General features: G+C 43.8%; 2 protein-coding genes across 5 annotated transcripts in view; one reads left to right on the forward strand and one right to left on the reverse strand.

Annotated features, from left to right (window-relative positions):
• The window catches only part of NUP153 (nucleoporin 153), a 46,823-nt gene extending 42,783 nt beyond the window's left edge, over positions 1 to 4,040 (forward strand). For all 4 annotated transcript variants that reach the window (XM_082319664.1, XM_082319666.1, XM_082319667.1 and 1 more), the window contains exons 20-22: positions 833 to 1,105; positions 2,441 to 2,600; positions 3,068 to 4,040. In XM_082319664.1, the coding sequence (XP_082175790.1) occupies positions 833 to 1,105; positions 2,441 to 2,600; positions 3,068 to 3,152 (518 nt within the window). In that variant the 3' untranslated portion in view covers positions 3,153 to 4,040. The remainder of the gene's footprint in view (positions 1 to 832; positions 1,106 to 2,440; positions 2,601 to 3,067) is intronic.
• Positions 4,041 to 5,976: 1,936 nt separating this feature from the next.
• Positions 5,977 to 14,504, reverse strand: FAM8A1 (family with sequence similarity 8 member A1). Its single transcript, XM_082310008.1, has 5 exons — positions 13,889 to 14,504; positions 10,275 to 10,395; positions 7,833 to 7,956; positions 7,469 to 7,608; positions 5,977 to 7,146 (listed from the first exon to the last, which is right to left on the reverse strand). The coding sequence occupies exons 1-5, from the start codon at positions 14,484 to 14,486 to the stop codon at positions 7,002 to 7,004; spliced, it is 1,128 nt and encodes a 375-aa protein (XP_082166134.1). The 5' UTR covers positions 14,487 to 14,504; the 3' UTR covers positions 5,977 to 7,001.
• Positions 14,505 to 18,975: the final 4,471 nt, after the last annotated feature.

Raw genomic sequence — 18,975 nt, forward strand, 5'->3', positions numbered from 1 at the left:
GAAGCCTGTATTAACTTTTACCATGTATCTGTTCATCGTCTTGGGAAGAAAAACAGTCAGCCGTTCCAAGTTATGGTGCAATAGAGGTTTTCTTCTGTTGCGTGAAGGCTGCTTAAATTGCATTAATAGTGCTGTTTAAAATGTCCCCTTTTGCGTAGCAGATCTGCTGTGTATGTTCAGAGTCACTGTTCAGGCACGTATTTTTGTTTCATTATTTCTGCTGGCCATGCAGAACCGAAGCAGCTAAACAAATGAGCTGGTTGTCTGTTGATGTTACGTAGAGAATTACTCTGCTAAACCGAGCTTTTGAGTGCAGAGAGACCACTGCAAGCTTGATCTGGCCTCCAGAAGTTGATAATGGGCAGGGAGGGGCGCAGTTGCCTGACAAGAAAGGTTCATTTTCTCCTGATCCTAATAAATCGGGAGCTGTATTTTGCGTGTTTGAAAAATACAATTTGAATGAATATTCTCTGTGTGTGATATCGACAGCTTTTAGTAAATACAAATTAAAATGTACTATTTGTGGGAATCTGTTTCTAGAACACGAACGTTAACACAGTAATTTGACTCTACACGAGCAATGTGTTTGAGGTTTAATTTTGTCTGACTCTCGTAAACTTGGCGTTTCTCATGGTACTTGCAAGAAAAGGTGCAATTCCTGTTGTGGCTGCCATAGTATTTGTTTTATATACTCACACAATCAGTTTGAAACGAAGACGAGTATTCAGCTACCAGACTTGGGCAACATGGGGGCTTAGAACCTTTGTTTCTAGATTCATTCTTTGGTGGGGGGGACCTGGCATATACTGACATTTCTCTTCTGTTCCCCAAGGGTTGACCAATTCGTTTCTGTTTGGCTCTGCGCCTCCAGCGCCTGCTGCCGGCCCAGCGTTTGGCGCCAGCCAGCCACCAGCATTTGGCCAGAGCCAGGGCTCCAGCCAGCCAAGCGCTCCAAGTTTTGGCTCGCTGTCGACAACGTTGTTTTCGGCTGGCACTCAGCCTGCTCCTCCTGCCTTCGGCTCGGTGACGAGCAGCACTCAGCCCTCCGTGTTCGGACAGCAAGCGACCCAACAGCCAGGGTTTGGCTCTGGTACCCCCAGTGCTGGTGAGTGCTGACCATCCTCTTCCCTTTTGGTCTCGGAGGTTATATATTTTATTTTTCTTTAAGTGCACCTTAAATTATATGGAGAAAGAAGACTTCTGCCTTGCGTGCATATATATATATATATATAAGAATTACAATAAGAATTACCCTTCATAAAAATAACGGGTACAGAGTTAAGCCATTTGTGTCTCACTCCTGACTGTGGAGGGTGTGCCGTAGCTACGCCAGCTTCACAGTAAGCCTTCTCCACAAGAGACTTGGCAGACACGGAGGATGCAACCCTACCGCTAAATATTGGGGTTTATTTTCTTGAGAAATCTAGGGATTAAAAGGAAGTGTTGAAAACCATGGAGTATTTGCTGCTAAGATTGTACAAACCAGAATGACAGCAAAATTATTATTTTTGGATTTGTTAGAGTAGTTCTTAGTTATCTGACTTTGTTAACAGGCTTCGGCAATTTATTTGGATTGGGGGCTTTGTCGTGTAAGAATATGGTCAGAATTATTTTTAAGCATTTGTGGGTTAAGATGTTATTTAAAGCTCTTTTTACTAATGAAGTATAAAATACCGTGGGAAGGCGGCAGAGAATGATCTTGATAATTTAAGTGTAAGAAAGACCTGTTCCACACTAGTAATTATTTAAGAAGATAGGTATTTGAGATCACCGCATTGAATACTTCAAGGGAAAAGCCTCCTTTTTCCCTCTCGGAGGTTTTACAAAATAGTCTCCATTAAAAGTAACTGACATTTTTGTACTACTCAGTAGATTAGCTGGCACACCACGTGGCTTAGTCAGTCTTTCATTAATCAGGTAGCAGTTTAAAGATGATGATCTCCCTGGATTGTCTGTGGTGCTTATCAGTTACTTCGATGGTAGGAATTTTTTTTTTTTTTAAGATGAGGTGCTGTGTTAGCACATGAAATGGAAGGGAGTCCTCAGATCGACTGCACGAACGCAGGAAAGTTTACTTAAATGTAAATCCACGTGATTCAGTACTATAAGACTTTCTTAAGAAACTTCAGTATGCACAGGTATAAACTTAATGGTGGTTCAGAAGTTAGCAACCACTTCATTACCAGTGCGCCAGCAGCGTTACTTTAAGAATCCCTGTATGATTCTCTATTAAAGCGAACGAATTCTTCTGTGTAGCGCTCCTGTAGTAATCTGGCACCGCTGGTGCACCCACCCCCACCCCCCCCCCAGTTTGTTGTCTTGAGCGACCTGTAAAAAAAATTCATCAAAGATAGCGGGAAGAACATGAGGATTTTGCTGGAAAGGATGAACTCGAATGTCAGCTCTCTTACTCCCTTCTGCTTCTGCCCCATCTTCCCAGGTTCTGTATTCCAGTTTGGAAGTAGTACTTCTAGTTTCAACTTTGCAAATAACCCCGGAGTATTTACTTTTGGTGCAAACCCTCCTGCACCAGCGGCACCGGCGCAGCCTTCTGGCTCCTCAGGCTTTTCCTTCAGCCAGCCTCCGGCATTTACAGTGGGGTAAGAGACCGTATCAGAATTTCACTTGAGCTTTGGGTAATATCAGTGGACGGCGTTCAGCCTCTGCTGCTGTTACATCCTGAGGTGTTCAGATGAACCTTGGAGTTTGAAACTAAGCTGGGCATCCTGCCTTGTGTTAGCCCGACGGGCTCACTAAGCAACGGTATCTTTAACGGAGCCTAGTTGTCAGAGAGATCACGCATCAGCGTACGTGAAATTGTCTTGTGCTTGAAAGGTAAAATCCCTGTCTAGGCATTATGCTGCTACTTGCCTCCTGAAGAAGAGAGATTTAATTGCTTTTGGTTTCTGGAACTCTCTTCCTCCCGTTCATCATATGCCCTTTGTTGCCAGCTGGTAACTAGTGAGACAAGACTATGGCACAGTTGTTCTGGAGTATCTGCTCAGTGCTGCTCCTCAATTTTCAGCTACCCTGTCCTAAACTCTGAACCACTAATTTCTTTTGATAGGACTAATGGGAAAAATATTTTCTCTGCCTCTGGATCTTCAGTTTCTGGTCGGAAGATAAAGACCGCAGTTAGACGTAGAAAATAATCGCCCGATCGGTAAAGCGACTTTGGAAGCAGCTACTACCCCGCATTGTTCAGTTGTTGGGATCGTACCTCATGCTGGGTTAGCTGAAGTCAGAGCTGCCTACAGGAATATGAAACTCTGCTGCCCTTTCCTTCCCCTCCCTCTCCCCGGTTAGCTATTTTGGTAACGAATAAAGTTGGCGCCGGAGCCGTTCTGAAGCAAAACCTATGTTAGACTCCAGCAAGTTACTTCTGTCACTGACTCGGCATGGTCTGGCTGTAGCCGTGAGTAGAGCCTGCACAGTGAATGGCTTGTACAATACCTCTTCATCTGCACCACTATGTGCGCTCATCTGCGTTTACTGACGCCTCGGAATTGTAATTATATCAGCGAGGGATGGTGTATAGAGTAGAGAATGTGGATAACGAATGATTTCTATGCGGAGTTTGTGCTGGTGTATGTGTGAAGTGAGTGAGTTTGGGTGTATCGTGCACTAAAATTTTCTGATAGAGGAAGACTGATTAAAGGATGATCCATGCTAAGGACTTGTTAGATCTGTAGTTCTTCATTTAATAATTATATGCTATTTCTATATTTTCATTCTTACAGCCCTTTATCACGTGTCTCGCCTTTGTTATTTTATTATGAAACATGTGTAAATACGATTTTGTTTCTCTATGTACTTTTTTGGCATAACAAATCTGTGAAATTGAAATTTTAATTTTGTGTGTTACGGCCATTTTTGTTTAGTATTGTCTCAGATTTTATGTAAATCCCATTATTCAAAGTTGCCTAAATCCATTTAGAAAATCTTTAAAATTGGGAATTCTTAAAGTAAGTTTATTGGCTTTTCTGATCCATTTTTGTTTGGACCAAAAACCAGTATTGTACAAAGTATTAAGTATATATTTTTATATTTACTGAAATGGACTGTGGTGACTTTGGATAATAAGGAAAAGTTTAATATTAAAGCCATGTTTATTACAGTATAATTAACATGTTAAACCATGGGATAAATGCCATCAATAAAAACTATGAAATATTGTCTGGCAGTTTTAACTCTCCATGAAGGCAGCTGCAGCTCTAACCGTACAGGATGATGCATTCGGCCCGACTGATGTCACGTGCTTTCTCCAGCCTCTGCTTTTTGACAGTGACGCTGGTTTTAGAGGATCTTAAATTCGTTAGAGGTTCCCCGTTAGGGAGGAGAGTTTTATTGTAGACTTAAGCTTGGAGCGATACATCAGCACGCACCGGTTGCAGTTAATTTTTATAGAGCTATTAAAATAAAGTACTCATGTTACAAACATTGACCACCATTCTAACTGAAGAGGGAAAAGTACACCCAACTGTAAATGAGTAATTTGGGGTTTTTTTTTCCACTTCTGTAGCAGTTAGAGCAGCTTCTTAGACATCACTCTAGGAAAATGAGAGGAAATGCTCGTTTGTGTGGGGACCGCAGCTGAACTTTTACTAAGGCCCAGCATTCTGTTCCCGGTTGAGATGTGATGGCAGTTTTAGCTGTAGCAAGCGAAGACCTGTGTAAGCTGCGTAAGCTTTAAATGGCTTCAGCTGCATTGCTGGGGTTTTTTGCTAGCAGTTCTGCCATTCACCCCAACTACGGGTGCCAGTATTTATTACACAAGGAGATACTTTTCTAACCACAGACAAGACTTGCCAGGAGGACAAAGGCTAACGTTTGTTTTCGTGGGAGTCTTACACAGGTAGAGACCAATCACTGTTTCTATAAATAGAAGACATTCAGCAACTGGACTTCAAAACAAACCACACACGTAAGCTGCTATTCAGTCACATCCTGCCACTGTAGCTGTGGAGGGATTATAGGCAATTATATATTTCCAGATGTCTAAATCTGAAAAACGCCACAAATTCCACTTCTTTTCCTTAGCTCTATCACCTCCTACAAACAGAAAAAAGCTGTGTCTTCAATGCAACTTGCATAAGAGACAAACTAAAAGCTAGTGTCTACAACAGCATAATGTATACATCCTTCCAGGGACAGGCTCTGTGTTCTTGAGTTGCAATTTTTTTTCTTTACCTGCTGTGGGAAGGGGTGGTATTTTTCTACAGAGTGAGAGATGCTTTCCCTTATACCTGAATTGGTAGCAATAAAGTTTTAGCCAACAGTGTTGCTTCTCCCTTCCTCCCCCCCAGTCCTGAATCCTAGTTTCTAGGTCACTGCTGCAGTAAATGGAACAAAAGTGCTTTTTGTAGTCATACTGAAATATTGTAAATGGGCAACACGCACCCTACAAGGGACTTCAGTTAGTTTTGACAGCTTTAGCTTCTGTCAGGCTGATGGCCAAGCCTGAACTTATAACTTTAATGCTTAAGTCAACAGTGCAATTCTTTGAAAGAACAGTGAAGTGGTATCACCTCTCAAGTTCTGTTTCAGCTAAGTATCTTCAAGCGGTCTAACAGCCTCCAAAGGAAAAGGGTGCTTTATTCAGACCTCCCAGCACATCATTGCAAATGAAGATCAGAACGCATACGCAGAACATTATGTTAATAAGCAGAAAAACACCACTTGTCAAACTCAAATATTGCAGAATACTAACACGTTGCTGATGAAGTTATTTCAATTGAAGACGAGAGCAAGCCAAGCTCTCAAACATTTCTATTGCCAGCCTCCAAAACAGAAGGCAGGGCGAGAACTTCAGCCACGGAGTGGCATGGTTACGCCTAAGGGAAGAACGCACAAAAACGGCTCTAGAGGAATTTCCAACTCTTACTCAAATTTTAATACAACGTTAACATTGTTGCTTATATTCCTTTCCCAAGATACTAACAACATGAGAATAAACAAATTATCAAAGCTATGTAATCATGCAAAATATTAGGCTTCTTTATTCAGTATTTAAGTTATTCTGAATATACAAACAATTAGCCAGAATTATAAAGTGAAAATAACCAGTATTGGTACTTCCATAGATTTACACCCATAACACATTTCAGTTAATGTTTTCTGCATGCTCCTGAAACACATTCAGTTGTTTTGCTTGGTATTGTATGCAAGAAATAGACAAGTGCTTTCACTCCAAACAGAAGCAAAAAAGTTACCTTTCATTAGCATGATCTGTACTGTTCACAGCTCCAGAATTAATTACACACGCCAATTCACTAACACTGCAGTGTAACATACCCTTCCCAGAGAAAAAGCAGCTATTATTTCACCTCTTGATTAGCTTTGACTTGGAATAAGTGACAATGCTGAAGACAGTCATGCAACGAACTTTTCACATCAACGTTCTGATAAAATACTTAAAAGAGGTGAGGGAATAGGGGCTGTGAAGCAGTAATAAGGGACATGATAAACACTGCTCGTCTCTTTCTACGCGCATGGCAATTCAGTCAACGTGACTTGCCTTACTGTCTCGTACTGCAGTTCTCTTCCCCTCAGAGTTTATCCTAGGACTTAGGCAACTGCTTGGAAAACGACTGGATTTTCTAGTTACCTGCCAACATCCAAAACTGTAGGAGTGACATTTCTTTTAAGGTGGAGTATTTCTAGGTATCTATCTGCTTGCCACAGACTGACGGACAGAACAGCTCCTTTCTGCAGTTAATACAGCCACTTTCTTTCTCATCAATCAGAGGTTAATACTTCCGGATTTAATAGGTGTGGTTTCTCCCAAACTTCTTTGGCAGTTACGAAAACTCCAATACTTCGAAGGTAGCTGCTGGCATCATACCAGAGTAAAACGTTTTCTTTAGCTTCTGAATCGGTTCCCGTTTCATTTGGGCAAAAGATTCTGCCAGACACCTCAATTTCAGTTTTGGGGTAGGTCTTTGTTCACTGGGGGTGGGAGGGGATGTTCAAAACCAGTCTGGAAATCTCCTCTTTTGGTATCATCTGACTCCATTTCTTCTTACCACAATAGTCCCTGCTACAATATCGTAGGCTGTTCTGTTATGCTGGAAAAACAGCAGCGTGATGAATGCCGGGAAAAATGAAGCAATAGAAAAATTCTTGATCAAAGCTCGTATTGTGGACCTGAAACGAGAATAAAACATTCAGTGCCTTATTTTTTCCTGCTCATATCAGTAGGTAGTTCACTTTCAAGTTTAGTGCCTCAGTTTCGCACAGCACAAAAATCCATCCCCAGAGTTCAGAGATTATTTTATCAGCTGACCTGAAAAATATTCACACAATTGAATAACTGCCATTTCATTCTTAGATCACAGAATCTAACAATAGCTCTTGCAATCTAATTATCGCAAGGGCCACTAATAAAGAAATGGTGTATTTCCTTCCAAATCGCACGCTTTCCACACTATTAACCCAAAACCACCGTGACTGAGCTACGAGCACTTACGTTGTCATACTGACATTAGAAGACGGAATGACTAACACACGGCTGGGCGCAATAAGTACAGATGTATCGCATGTCACAACTCGCAATCCAAGCAAGAATTTCCCTGGCGTTGCTCCACCTGCTCCCCAAATACAGATTATCTGTAAAAGAAAAGTTATTTCAATTCCATGCAACACCCTGTTGTTGACTGCTCTAGCAAACTTGGTTTTCATCAAAACTACGTGAACACTGTAAGCTTCAACATAATCCAAAATACCGTAAAGAGGATTTACTTTATAGGCCAATGGTGATAATTTTTTTTTTTCCCAACATTTATTCAACAACTGACAACAACTATTAATTATAGAAGTTAATGAGTAGTTACCTCATAGAAGCAGACTAATAACCTGTAGATGAGAGCTACTATCATCATCTTCTGCAAATCTTCCATGGACGTATCTTCATCTATTTCTTCTATTATGTAATGCATGGCAAATTTAGAGATGTCCCTGTACAAAATAAGACTGAACTTTAAAACCGTCTTTCTCCCAATACCAATGTTACCCCTTTAATACTAGAAGTCACTCCGTCAGTTCTGATATTAGTAAAAGAACAAAAGCTCCTTGGCTTCTCCGATACTAAACAAGCCATTGAAATTCCGAACACTAGGTTTCCTTCTGAGCTGCTGCCTAGTTTGTTTTGTCTTTTTCATTCAGAAAAGATTGTTCTTTATTACCACTTTTGCACAATGGTGTCCCTGAGTAGTGAGCTGCAGAATTGTTCTGAAAGTTCTCACACTTCTTAGGAGATAAACAAGAGATTCTGCATGGGATCATCTAACTGTATAAATGGAAGGCATCCAAGTCTCTTCCTTACAGGAACTCTCAAGGAAAAAGAAAAGGCACTCTTCTCTATAAATGCAAGGCAGAAGATGCAAGTTTCCCTAAGCAAGCGAGGGAGGCCTGTCCTCCCTTGCATGATCAGGGTTCCTCGTTCTCAGTAGTCTTTACTGCTCACCATACTCTTCTAGAGGCGGGCACCTTGGCACGCAAGGGTAAGTTTTTAAGCTTAAAGCAATTGAAACGTTCAGTTTTTTACCCTAACAAAGCTATGCAAAGCATCAATTTGGAGTCAATTGCCTATTTTCACAAGATAAACTCTAGAGATTTAACACTCTTATCTGATCCCTGGAACAGAGACACTTGCAACATGTATTTAGGCGAGGACTTTTCACTTGCCCATCTAAGTGAGAATTACTACTCACATAGAAATGTGCAGTCCCACTTCAAAACAGTCCATCCATATTTGTACTACTTGCCTTCCTCTTTATTCAGACTTAAGGACCACAAAGACAAGGAATTCAGAAAATAGTGTGGCACAACCTGCATTTCCCTTCAACACAACCTTGGCCTGAAGTCTCTGTCTCCAGCCTGTGAGGACATATTTTTTTCATGACAACTCCTCAGCCTGACCTCAACCACACCACATCTCGCAAACAAAAAAAAAAAAACCCAAAAAGCCACAAAACAAAAAACCAAAACCCACCACCAGAATGTTTCTCTGCAGTTACTTGTAAGCAACTTACTGGCTCTTGCAAAAGTAGTAATATTGAATATACTGTAAGTTAACTGGAAAAGATTCCCTCTCTTTCCATCCCCTTCACTACTTTACAGAAGCAATATACATACAGTTGCTCCCCATCTTTCCAGTACTTCATTTTGTATTATTCTCAGCCTACTAAAAACAGGATGGAAACACAAGCTGTCAGATTAGAGTTGGAAGTTTTGGCAACTAAGCACAACTGAGAGTTTGGTATTTTAATTGCACGCTTATCTGAACAAAACCCACTGATCACTTACATTGACGTATTTATTGTTTTGGATTTGACCCTCTTCCACACACCTTTCAAGCAGAAGTTTAAGGTGCCTGAAAGATGTTATCTGTATAGTATCAGTTTACAGTCTGTCAACATTTGGAAGGTTCTTCAGCAGAAAACCTGGATTCTGAAATGTGTTTGTACAGTAACGGAATTACTGACTATATCAAGCTCTCATCTCCTAATCAGACCGAAATATTTGATTACACCAACCCAAAGCAGAGGAATTAAATGAGCTATGGAATAAGGTATCTACAGTTAAAGAAGCAGATAAAAAAGAAACAGTCTTTTAAGTAAATGATTACATCTAAGAATGTGAAATGAAGAATCTTTCAGTCTAGTGTACAGTTGATACACACGATGCTTAATCATATTTTTTTTAGAAACCAAACTTATGCCCAGTAAAGACTGCAGCATGGTAGCATTCCTAGCAATCAGGCTGTATTTTAAAAGTACATACATATCTGACATGCAGGATCTGAATTTTTTTTTTCTTGTCGGTTAGCATTGTTTTGGTCGCAAATCTAAAACACAGCACCATAGGAGATGCTATGAAGAAAATTAACTCCATCCCAGACAGATCCAGTACATTTTTTAAGGCTGTTTAAAAAACAAATTTATTTGCCAATGTTTTTTCTCTGAAATGTTTAGAGGGCTTTTTAAAAATCTTGCTATTGCCTCCCAAAAAATAAGACTGCGAGCCTCATCTATCTTTAGTAAGGAGTTTGTGAGCCTATGAAGACACCTGTACAAATTCTTCGTTTCCATCAGCTGACCCAAAATCAGAAAGTGTTTAAAAGGTGGTTAACCTAGTGGTGCTTTTTCCTCAACTTTTGACAGTTATTAAGTGCCATCATATGCATAAGCATACCATATATATGTCATGACACCGCAAAGAGCATGAAGAGCTTAAAGCTGTACATAAAAAAAGCTTTAAATTGTTCAACTTACTTTATTCCACTGAGGTGCATAATACTTAAAACAATGGTTGCCTTTATAAAGAACAGAATAAAAAAATCCACCATCTCTGCTATGAACCTGTGTGCCAGCGAAGGGATAATGAACTCCCGACCTGTAACAGAAATAGTTAAGATTACCCAGATTTTACTGCACTAACACAAAGTTAACACTATCATCTAAAGAATGTTTCACATTAGCCTCACCGCAAGAACGTTATCAAGATCTTGATCTCAGCTCGCATCTTTGAGAAAACTTCTAAAAGTGTATGAATAAAAAATTACCTGAATTGTTTAAATTGAATTATAAGAACCTTCTTAAATTAAACTCTTTCAGAACTCCGAGTCCCCTCATAATTAGGATTAGAGGCAAAATCCCACCTCGCTAAAGAACCAAAGTACATTAAAGATGCATCAATTCTTGTGTTTTTTCATTTAGAACAGCTTCATAGAGACAGAGTTCAGTAAACCTGAGAGTTCAGATAAAAGGAAAATTAGATCTCGGAACTACCACAACTTCTCTATCACTCAGCAGCAAGTCAGACCCAGAAACAGAAGCAGATGAAAATACTAGTCACACCTGGCATAAACATTCCTATAGATGTCTTATTATTATAATAAAACACAGCATGCTGCCCTACCACAAGCCAGAAAGTGTAATACATTTCTCCTATTTAATTGGCCAAGCACAAATGGGGGCAAAATAAGTAGTCACAGTTACAAGCTTTGGTTGCTCAGATGATTAAAGCAAAGAAAATATTAGAGAGTATCCTAGAAAGCTTCCAAGGAATAGTGTTGCAGAATAATTTCATCTGAACCTATCTACCCCCTCTGTGTTTCCCAAACAACAAACGTGACTACTCACATGAAACCAGCAAGGACTCGCATCAAAACTTCATTTAGAAATACCCAAGTACTACTAGATGTAACTTGTGGAAAATAGTGACTGCATTTGTTAGTGTTTCTGAGAATGCCAACCCCACACACAGGGAAAGGAGAAAAGGAAAAGGGAAAAAGAATCATTCCTCTCTCCAATCTCAAAAAATATCATCAAATTTCACTTATAATAAACCTCCACAGTTCAACTGCCGAGACCGATAATGCCAGTCCTGGCCTCACAAGCTATGCAAGTGAAGCTGACAGCCCACAGCACTTGGGCGCTTTTTAAATGGGGGAAGTATAATCAAGCAGGGATTAGATAAGAGCAAGTTCTTATTTAGCACACCTCAGTTTATATATCTTTATTTCACAGCTGTTTCACTGATTGATAACTCTGCATCGATACTACCGAGTAGCATGACTGTTAAGTAAATACTAAAATGGATTCAAGTCTCATTATCAAAGCACGTCCAAGTTGTCAACTAAATTCTAGTTAAAGATTCTTCAACTAAGGCAGAAGGGAGCACAGCCAGTCTCCCCAATCCCGGCTTGAGCATACAGCGCCAGATAAAAGTGTTCATTTGCTCCGTTAAAAGCAACACATTTCCTGAAGTTAGTGGCACAGTTTCATTTGAATATATTCTACTCAAGGACTGAATAAGGAAGGAGCTAAGTGGGGCTAAGAAAATAATTATGTTAAACTCCATTATATTAAGAAACCTTGGCAACCCTTAGACTCTGGCAGATTTCCATTGCGGTGACTTGAGATGTTCCTCATGTCAGAAATCGACTATTTTGCCAGGGGTTACTATTTGTATGGCAGGGACAGCCAAATGCAACACACATCCATCTCAGCTCAAAGTCTAGGATCTCACATTAAGCTAGTAATAAAGATGGGTTTGCACCAGTCAGCCAGGCAGAGCAGCTGAGGCTTGGATGCACTTTTTGCTCTACTGTTCCCAGCAGAAGAGCAGTAATCTCCTGCAGTTAGGCAGGGAGGGAGGAAAGTGTCGTAAATCATGACGACCATCCACAAAAAGCCTGCTGCTGCCCAGAGTGCTGCTAATATTGGTGCTCTGACACACACCTGCAGGCAGATTGAACGGGAAAAGGCAGTTACCCAATCCACTTTTTGACATCCCAGTTTAAGATCTGCAACATTAACATAAGCTGTCACTTATTTCAGCTTACGTAAGCACACCGGGCTGTAAACTGCAGTGGCGTAGGGACGATACGTGACCTGCCCTGCCAAGCCTGCTGCGCGGGCAATAATCTGCAGCAGAAAAGAAGGAGCCGTAATCACTTTAGCTGTTCCAAATACATCCATCTGCAATCTGGAGCCAAAGCACCGGCACAACGGTCATTGTCTATAGTTGTATCGCATCACTATATCACATACAGAGCTCCCTTAAGAAGGCCAGGTGTTGCAACAGTATTTAGCATTCACAATAACCATGTTCAGCAGTATCAAGTGCTATTCGTGCCATAAATTACCTTTAGCACATGAATTAGTTCCTGAAGAACTAGGTAAAAATCCAACAATCATTTCAGTCTAGCCCTTGTCCACATCCTCTTTTTCAATGACTGGCAATATCTGTTTATAAGTAATCTATAACTCAGAATCAGGGCACAATTAAAGAAAACACGACTTTGTGTTACAACCTTGTTCAAACAACATCTGCTTAAAACCACAAGAAGCAACTTCAGAAGCTAGATTCCCCTCCCTTCAAAAGAAAGAAAAAGCAACTAAAAACGTTCTCCCCTCACACCCAGTCACTAAGCTTATAAATAAAGTTACAGATCAGTAACGCTGTACGTTGCCCTGCAGAAAGAAAGATCTGGCTTTTCTCCAAAGTCCTTTAGCAGTGTTCTGCTCCACAGTTTTCTACCATTACTCAAGGTGTCACCAAACATTCAGGCAATGTCACCTAGGCGCTCCTCGACTTGTCAAGAAATGTTTGTGTGCTCCAGGTTTTATCTCTGACAAGATCAGAGCAAGTTTATCTTGCTCTCAAACAAATATAAAGAGAAGCACTGCTATGCAGAGTCTTCAACGTTTACAGCCCTAACAGACTTGTGTTTATCTCATGTCCTGCCGCTAGCTTGTTGAATGTAAGCATGTTTTTCTTTCTCTGCTTCAATTTAACTTAATGATTTTATTTGAGCAACAAGACCCCACTAAAACTGATAAAGTTGGTTTAGATTTCATCATCGGAACAGGCTACTTATAAAGCTAGATGCATTACAAGCCTGTGACCACAAGAATAATCTTCACTGGAAAAAATAAACTCCTTCATATCCATGAAATCATCTTACAAGCACTAAAGTTACAAGCCGTACACACAAGTCAAACCTCTCAAACCTGCTTATGGATTAAGTTCTGGATTTACAAACTCGGCATTTGGGCTGCCACCTTTTACAAGGCACGGCTCCGCGCCCGGGCCCGCAGCCCACAGACGCGCAGCGACCCCCAAGGTTGCAAAACCCCCAGCTTCCTTCTCCAGGCACCGCTTCCCAGATCGGCGGCGGAGGGGCCCCGGGGAGCCCGAAGGCGCTGCGGGCGGCCAGCCGGCGGCACCGGCCCCCTGCCCACCCCGCACGGCCGCCGGCGGCTGCCCAGGGACCCGGGCGCTGCCAGGCGCCTGCCCGCGGGCGCCAGGGGCCAGGCCGGCCGCCCCCCTTCTCCCCAGGCGAAGCGACCCAGGCCGGCCCCCGCCCGCCCCCGCTCACCTGCCGGCCGCCCCGCCTCCCTGGGGGCGCCGCTGCCGCCGGTGCCGGCGGCGCTGCCGGAGGCCGCCCTGGGCAGGGCGGTCAGCCTGCCTGCCGCTCCCGGCCAAGCGGGGGCGGCGGGGGGGGCGGCGGCTGCGGCGCGGGGCCCCGGCCCGGCGGTGGCCGTGTGGGCTGGAGCCGGAGCGAAGAGGTAGAAGGGGCTGTAGTAGGCGGCGGCGGCCGCCCCCGGCGGCGGGGAGGGAGGGGGCGGCGGCGCGGCGACGCGAGGGGGGCCGGCGGCGCAGGCGGGCGCGGCGGAGGCGGCGGCGGAGGCGGCGAGGAGGGCGGGCAGGCAGCCCTGCCAGCTGAGGTACCCGCAGTACGAGTCCCACAGCCACTGGTGTACGCGCCGCGCGTACTCCGCCGCGCTCAGCGGCTTCGCCCCGCCGCCCTCGCCCCCAACGGCCGCCGGAGGGGAGGACGGCGGTGACGGCGCAGCGTCGGCGGCCGCCTCCCCTCCGGCGACGCCGTCGCTCCTCTCGCCGTCGCCCTCCGCCATCGCTGCCGCCGCCCCAGCGCCGGTGCGGCCCGCGCCCGGCTCCGGGCCGGGCTCCGCCATCTCCTCCTTCCCCTCTGACACTGAGGGCCCTCCCTCACCGCGCACGCGCTGGGAGACGCCTGGCCTCTCCCACTTACCGCGGGGTGGGGGGGGGAGCAGAGGAAGCGGGCGAACACCAGGCGGAGTCCTTCAGGCACCCAGCCTGCCGAGGAGCGTACCACTCGGCAGCAAACCCCCTTCTGCCGTTGCGCCAGGAAAGAACCGGGCTTCCTCTCCCTCCTCCCCCCCCGTGAGATGGTATCGCCTAGCGTCGAGGCAGGGACGCGGCCTGCCCGGGGCGGTTCCAAGCGCTCTCGGGGGAGAAAGCAAGCCCCAAGGGGGGAAACAGCCAACGCTGTCCTGCCCGCTCTCCTGAGAGGGCCGCCCGCCGCAGTGTACGCAGAGAAGGCACGTCATTTTTCCTTAGCGTAAACATTTTTTTTGCATAAATTTTAGCATAAATTTTTCCTCAGCGGCGATCTCCTCAGCGGGAGCGGCGGCGCTCGGCTCGGCCCGGCCCGGTTGCCAGCCGCCCCCCGGGAGTAAGTCGTCCTGCTCAGCCAAAGCCCCGGCCCTGGTTTCGCAGCCGGGCAGCAGCTGTGAAAGCGGGCCTGGGGCGGGGGGGTTGCTTGCTCCGGAGCGCTGTACTACGGTGCGGAAAGGGAGTCTCCATCTTCTGTGCGGGCCTTCGTGCCCCTGTCTCCGCAGGTGCTTGGCAGGGCAGGCTGGGGCCCAGGGCGGCACCTTCTCCCTCCCCGTCCCTTCAGCCGACTCCTGAGTTGGGCCCACGCCACAGACGCGGTGCTCTCGATGGGCTGTGGTCGAGGCGGCCGTGAAGGCAGGCGAGGGGTGAGGCGTCGCCGTGCCTCTCGGCAGGTGCGGCTGGACAGAGTTACCTGTCCTTGCGCTGGCGGCCGCCGCGCGGGCCGCTGCTGTTTCTGGCCTCCCGCAACTTTCCAAACACGTTCCCTTGGCTAATAGGAAGTGGGCTGAAATGGTTCGGAGAGAGAAAAAGTGTTAAATTGCTCTTGTGTGCTTCTACAATTTGATTTTGTTGTGTAAATATGGCTTGCTTTTCCATCTCCCCTTTTTCGCCTTTTCTCCCCTATCACATTCATGTTCTTCCTGTGCAAAAACGCTGAACCAGGAGCCCTACAGCAAGTTTAAACACAGTTCTCCAAATTAATTTTTAATATTTAAGGTTCCTGTGTACTATTAAGCATCTCAACCCAACCTCAAGTTCCACGTAACAGATGTTAACATAGCTCCATACTGAATGAACTAGTAGTATATACGATAAACATAGAGTTTCCCATTTTTAACACAGCAAATAGCACAGCTGAAAAAAAAAAAAGAAGTTTCTCCCTCTCTCTGTTAGACTAAAACAAATACGTTATTTTCCCATGTAACCCTAACCAATTTAAAACCTGAAGTAGGTTCTGCGGTGTGAGTCTCTCGTATAGACAGGCTGAGGTGCACTGGCAAAGTGCTTAGCTGATAACCCGTACCACCTTAATTAAATGTAGTTACATCGATGTGGTTCTAATTACACTGGCATGTGTTTTGTTATACAGACCTGGGTGAAACCAATACGAGTAAATGATTTGGGAAACATAGCAAGTTTTAGCATGATTAGAAAGGACAATGAAGAATCAAAGAAAGAAAGGAAGGAAGGTAGACAATTGTATAGAAGAAAACATAGTCTTAAACAGCTACTGATTCCTAATAGAAAAACTAGCTTGGAAAACTGACAGTACAAGTAGCATAACAGAGGTTCTTCCTTTATAATATTTCACTCTTTCTTCATCAGCTACAGTCTATTTAATTTTTTTTAATTGGGTTTTCACCACAAACCCTTCAGGACAAAATAGTGTCAGGCCTTTTTTTTTTTTGTATGTGTGCAGCCACAGGTTTTGCAATCCAGATCACATCTTAAGGTACAATTACAAGATCGCACAGGCTTCATAGAATGCTGCCAGTCATGTGTGAATTTTAGGGTCACCAGCAGCATTACACAGGCATGACCAGTTAGAACCCACTACGCAATTATGCTGGGTACTCCAGGTGAACCTGAATCACTGACAGCAGAGAGAAGGGGAGTAACAGGTAACGGAGACAATGCAACATTTCTTCATTCCCAGATTTTTCAGTTGTTAGTTTTTCATTCTTCTGCCTTAAAAAAATAACCCACAGAAGACCCACAAATTCTGCAAGCAAGATTATTCTATTCTGTGATGCATATGATAAAGAGATGCTGTAACAACAGTGCTTGCCAGTGGCGGGGAACTCACAGCTTAGGCTTTTGGTGGCAAAGGGTCTTGTTTTATTGCTGTGTCAGATTGCCACACATGTTATGGGAGTACTTACAATCTTCTGCAACACCGATTTCTCCCTACTTTGCTTTCTTTCATGAGCAGAGTCAGAAAGGGAGATAATCTCAGGTGGTTCATTGTACCAGTTGATGAAAATAAGTGGTTGAGTGCCTCGGCAGTTAAATATCCTCTTCTCTAGAAATGAGATTTAGGCAAGAGGGCATGTTTTGAACTAGATCAAAAGAGGGAGGTAAGCACCTAAAGGCTGATAATGCAATAGTTAAGGTTTAAGGGGAATCTGGAATCCCATAGTAAGCTCTTGAAGTATAGGTAATGCTGAAAAGCCTGATCTGTCACTCTTGAGTGGGGAATCTTTTATAGTCACTGGGAAGTAGTAGAGCACTGGTCTGCTGGAAACCTGCCTGTTGTTCGGAGGTACAGAGATGTATCTTTGCTCATTTTTGATACACATTCTAGCGTCTTGTTTTCAAGGCAGGGTTTTAAACAGTTTTTAAAACCAAGGAATTGCTGAAGCATTCATCTCGATACATGAAACTGAAGTTCAATTCCTTCCTTTGCCTTGGGGATGCAGATCACATCTCCTGCATCACGCTTCTAAGTGTTCTAATAATAGGAGCTCTTTTAAAGAGTCCTTGGATGAGAGTTGTTGGACATAAATCAATAGCAACCTCTTGTCGCTCCAAAGTGGTTAATTATTGTTGTGCCCAGCAGCCTACACATATTCATGCTATTTAGACATTTGTATCAAGTATGTGTGTTCATGTACACAGTGAAATTAAATGCAAATGTTGGTTAAAAAACATACAGACTGAGTCACCAAAGAGTGAGAACTTTACCCTTTGTTGGGGCAAGCAGTCAGGTACGGAACATGAAACTTGAGCCAAAACCCAAATGTATGCTTTTACCTAAGTATAAAGTAAGACATTATATATTTCAGTGTAGAAAAATGGCACAACTGTCTGTCTCCCAAATTAAATCAATGTAGCCTTTCACTCTGAAACTGACCTGTCCCATCCACCTGAGGATTTTGAAGGAGAGATTGGCTCTAAAAGCTATCATGGTCCACTGAGAGGTATTTTCTTTCTAATAGATGCAAGTTCAGGTGTAATACAGACAGAAAAAAGAATACCAGTGGCCACAGTTGATAAAAAGCCCATAGCAAATCAGCTGGAGAAAAAAAAGAACTTTTCCACTTTTATCTTAGGGTACATAGATTTTTAGTGTGGTTACCTGTTTACCAGTACTGTCTGTTTTGGGAGTTGTGTGTAAATACTTTTATTTGCCTTTTACCTTGACCTGGTTTGAATGAAGAGTAACGAGAAAACAGCTTTACTCGGGAGTGTGGCAGTCAAAAGCCTTCCCAGTTGCCTAATGCCCTATTACATTCTTTAGTGTTGCCAGAGAGGAAATGTGAGTGTGCCTCCGTTGAACCAGCACCGGAACTCGGGGTTTGGAGAAGAATCTTTGGTGGTCGGTGGTGATCAGGTAGGGTCCTTGGCGTGCAGCAAGACTTAGGGAAGCAGGGCTAAGCCTAGAAGGTCACCAGTGAGTTTTGGGTGGCGGAGTAGAGAGTGTTCTCGGTTCTTCTACAAAAATTTGGCACCCAAAAAGATTTTTCAGGATTATTTCAACCATAAAAAGGAGGCAGGTTCTTGTTTTCTGGTAGTCAGAATGTTCCTTGGGGAGTGTTATTTATGATTTTTATCTAATGACTGCTTCGTATGTCAGGGGCCCGTTTATAGGGACCATCTGAGGGCAGTAGCTACTGCTGGGCAGTATTTTCACAGCAGTGGGTCCAAATCACCTCCAGCAGGGGAACTGAATTTGTCTTGTGTGTTCTTGACGACTGCTCTGCTTGCTAGCATATCATGTAATTGAGTGAACATTACCTTCATTTGTCTGTGAAACAAGTGGCAGCTGCTTCCACATTTTAGAGGGAGCCCAGTCGCATACCACGTCAGGAGAGTGCACTAAGGGTGCATACTGAGTTGAGCCCCTGAAGGACTTCGAATGGACAAATCTTGATCTCTGGGAAAGAAATGTGATGCACAGGTTTATGGACATGCATACAGTAACATTGAAGGAACTCATGCAGATGCAGATACGTTGAGGACTCAGAAAATAGTACGAACAAGAATGGTTTGTCTGGGTAATAACTATGGCACTGGGAAGCCTTA

Source organism: Platalea leucorodia (assembly GCF_965183815.1).
Source record: "Platalea leucorodia genome assembly, chromosome: 1".
Classification (NCBI taxonomy): Eukaryota; Metazoa; Chordata; class Aves; order Pelecaniformes; family Threskiornithidae; genus Platalea; species Platalea leucorodia.

What these genes read in the sequence shown, in the direction of transcription:
- FAM8A1 (XM_082310008.1), bottom strand. Translation starts at nt 14,486, where the DNA reads ATGGCGGAGCCCGGCCCGGAGCCGGGCGCGGGCCGCACCGGCGCTGGG. An exon ending in ATGCACCTCAGTGGAATAAA is followed by an intron (nt 7,957 to 10,274) that starts GTAAGTTGAACA and finishes TATTTTGTACAG; the next exon opens with GGACATCTCTAAATTTGCCA. An exon ending in TCTAATGTCAGTATGACAAC is followed by an intron (nt 7,147 to 7,468) that starts GTAAGTGCTCGT and finishes TTCTCGTTTCAG; the next exon opens with GTCCACAATACGAGCTTTGA.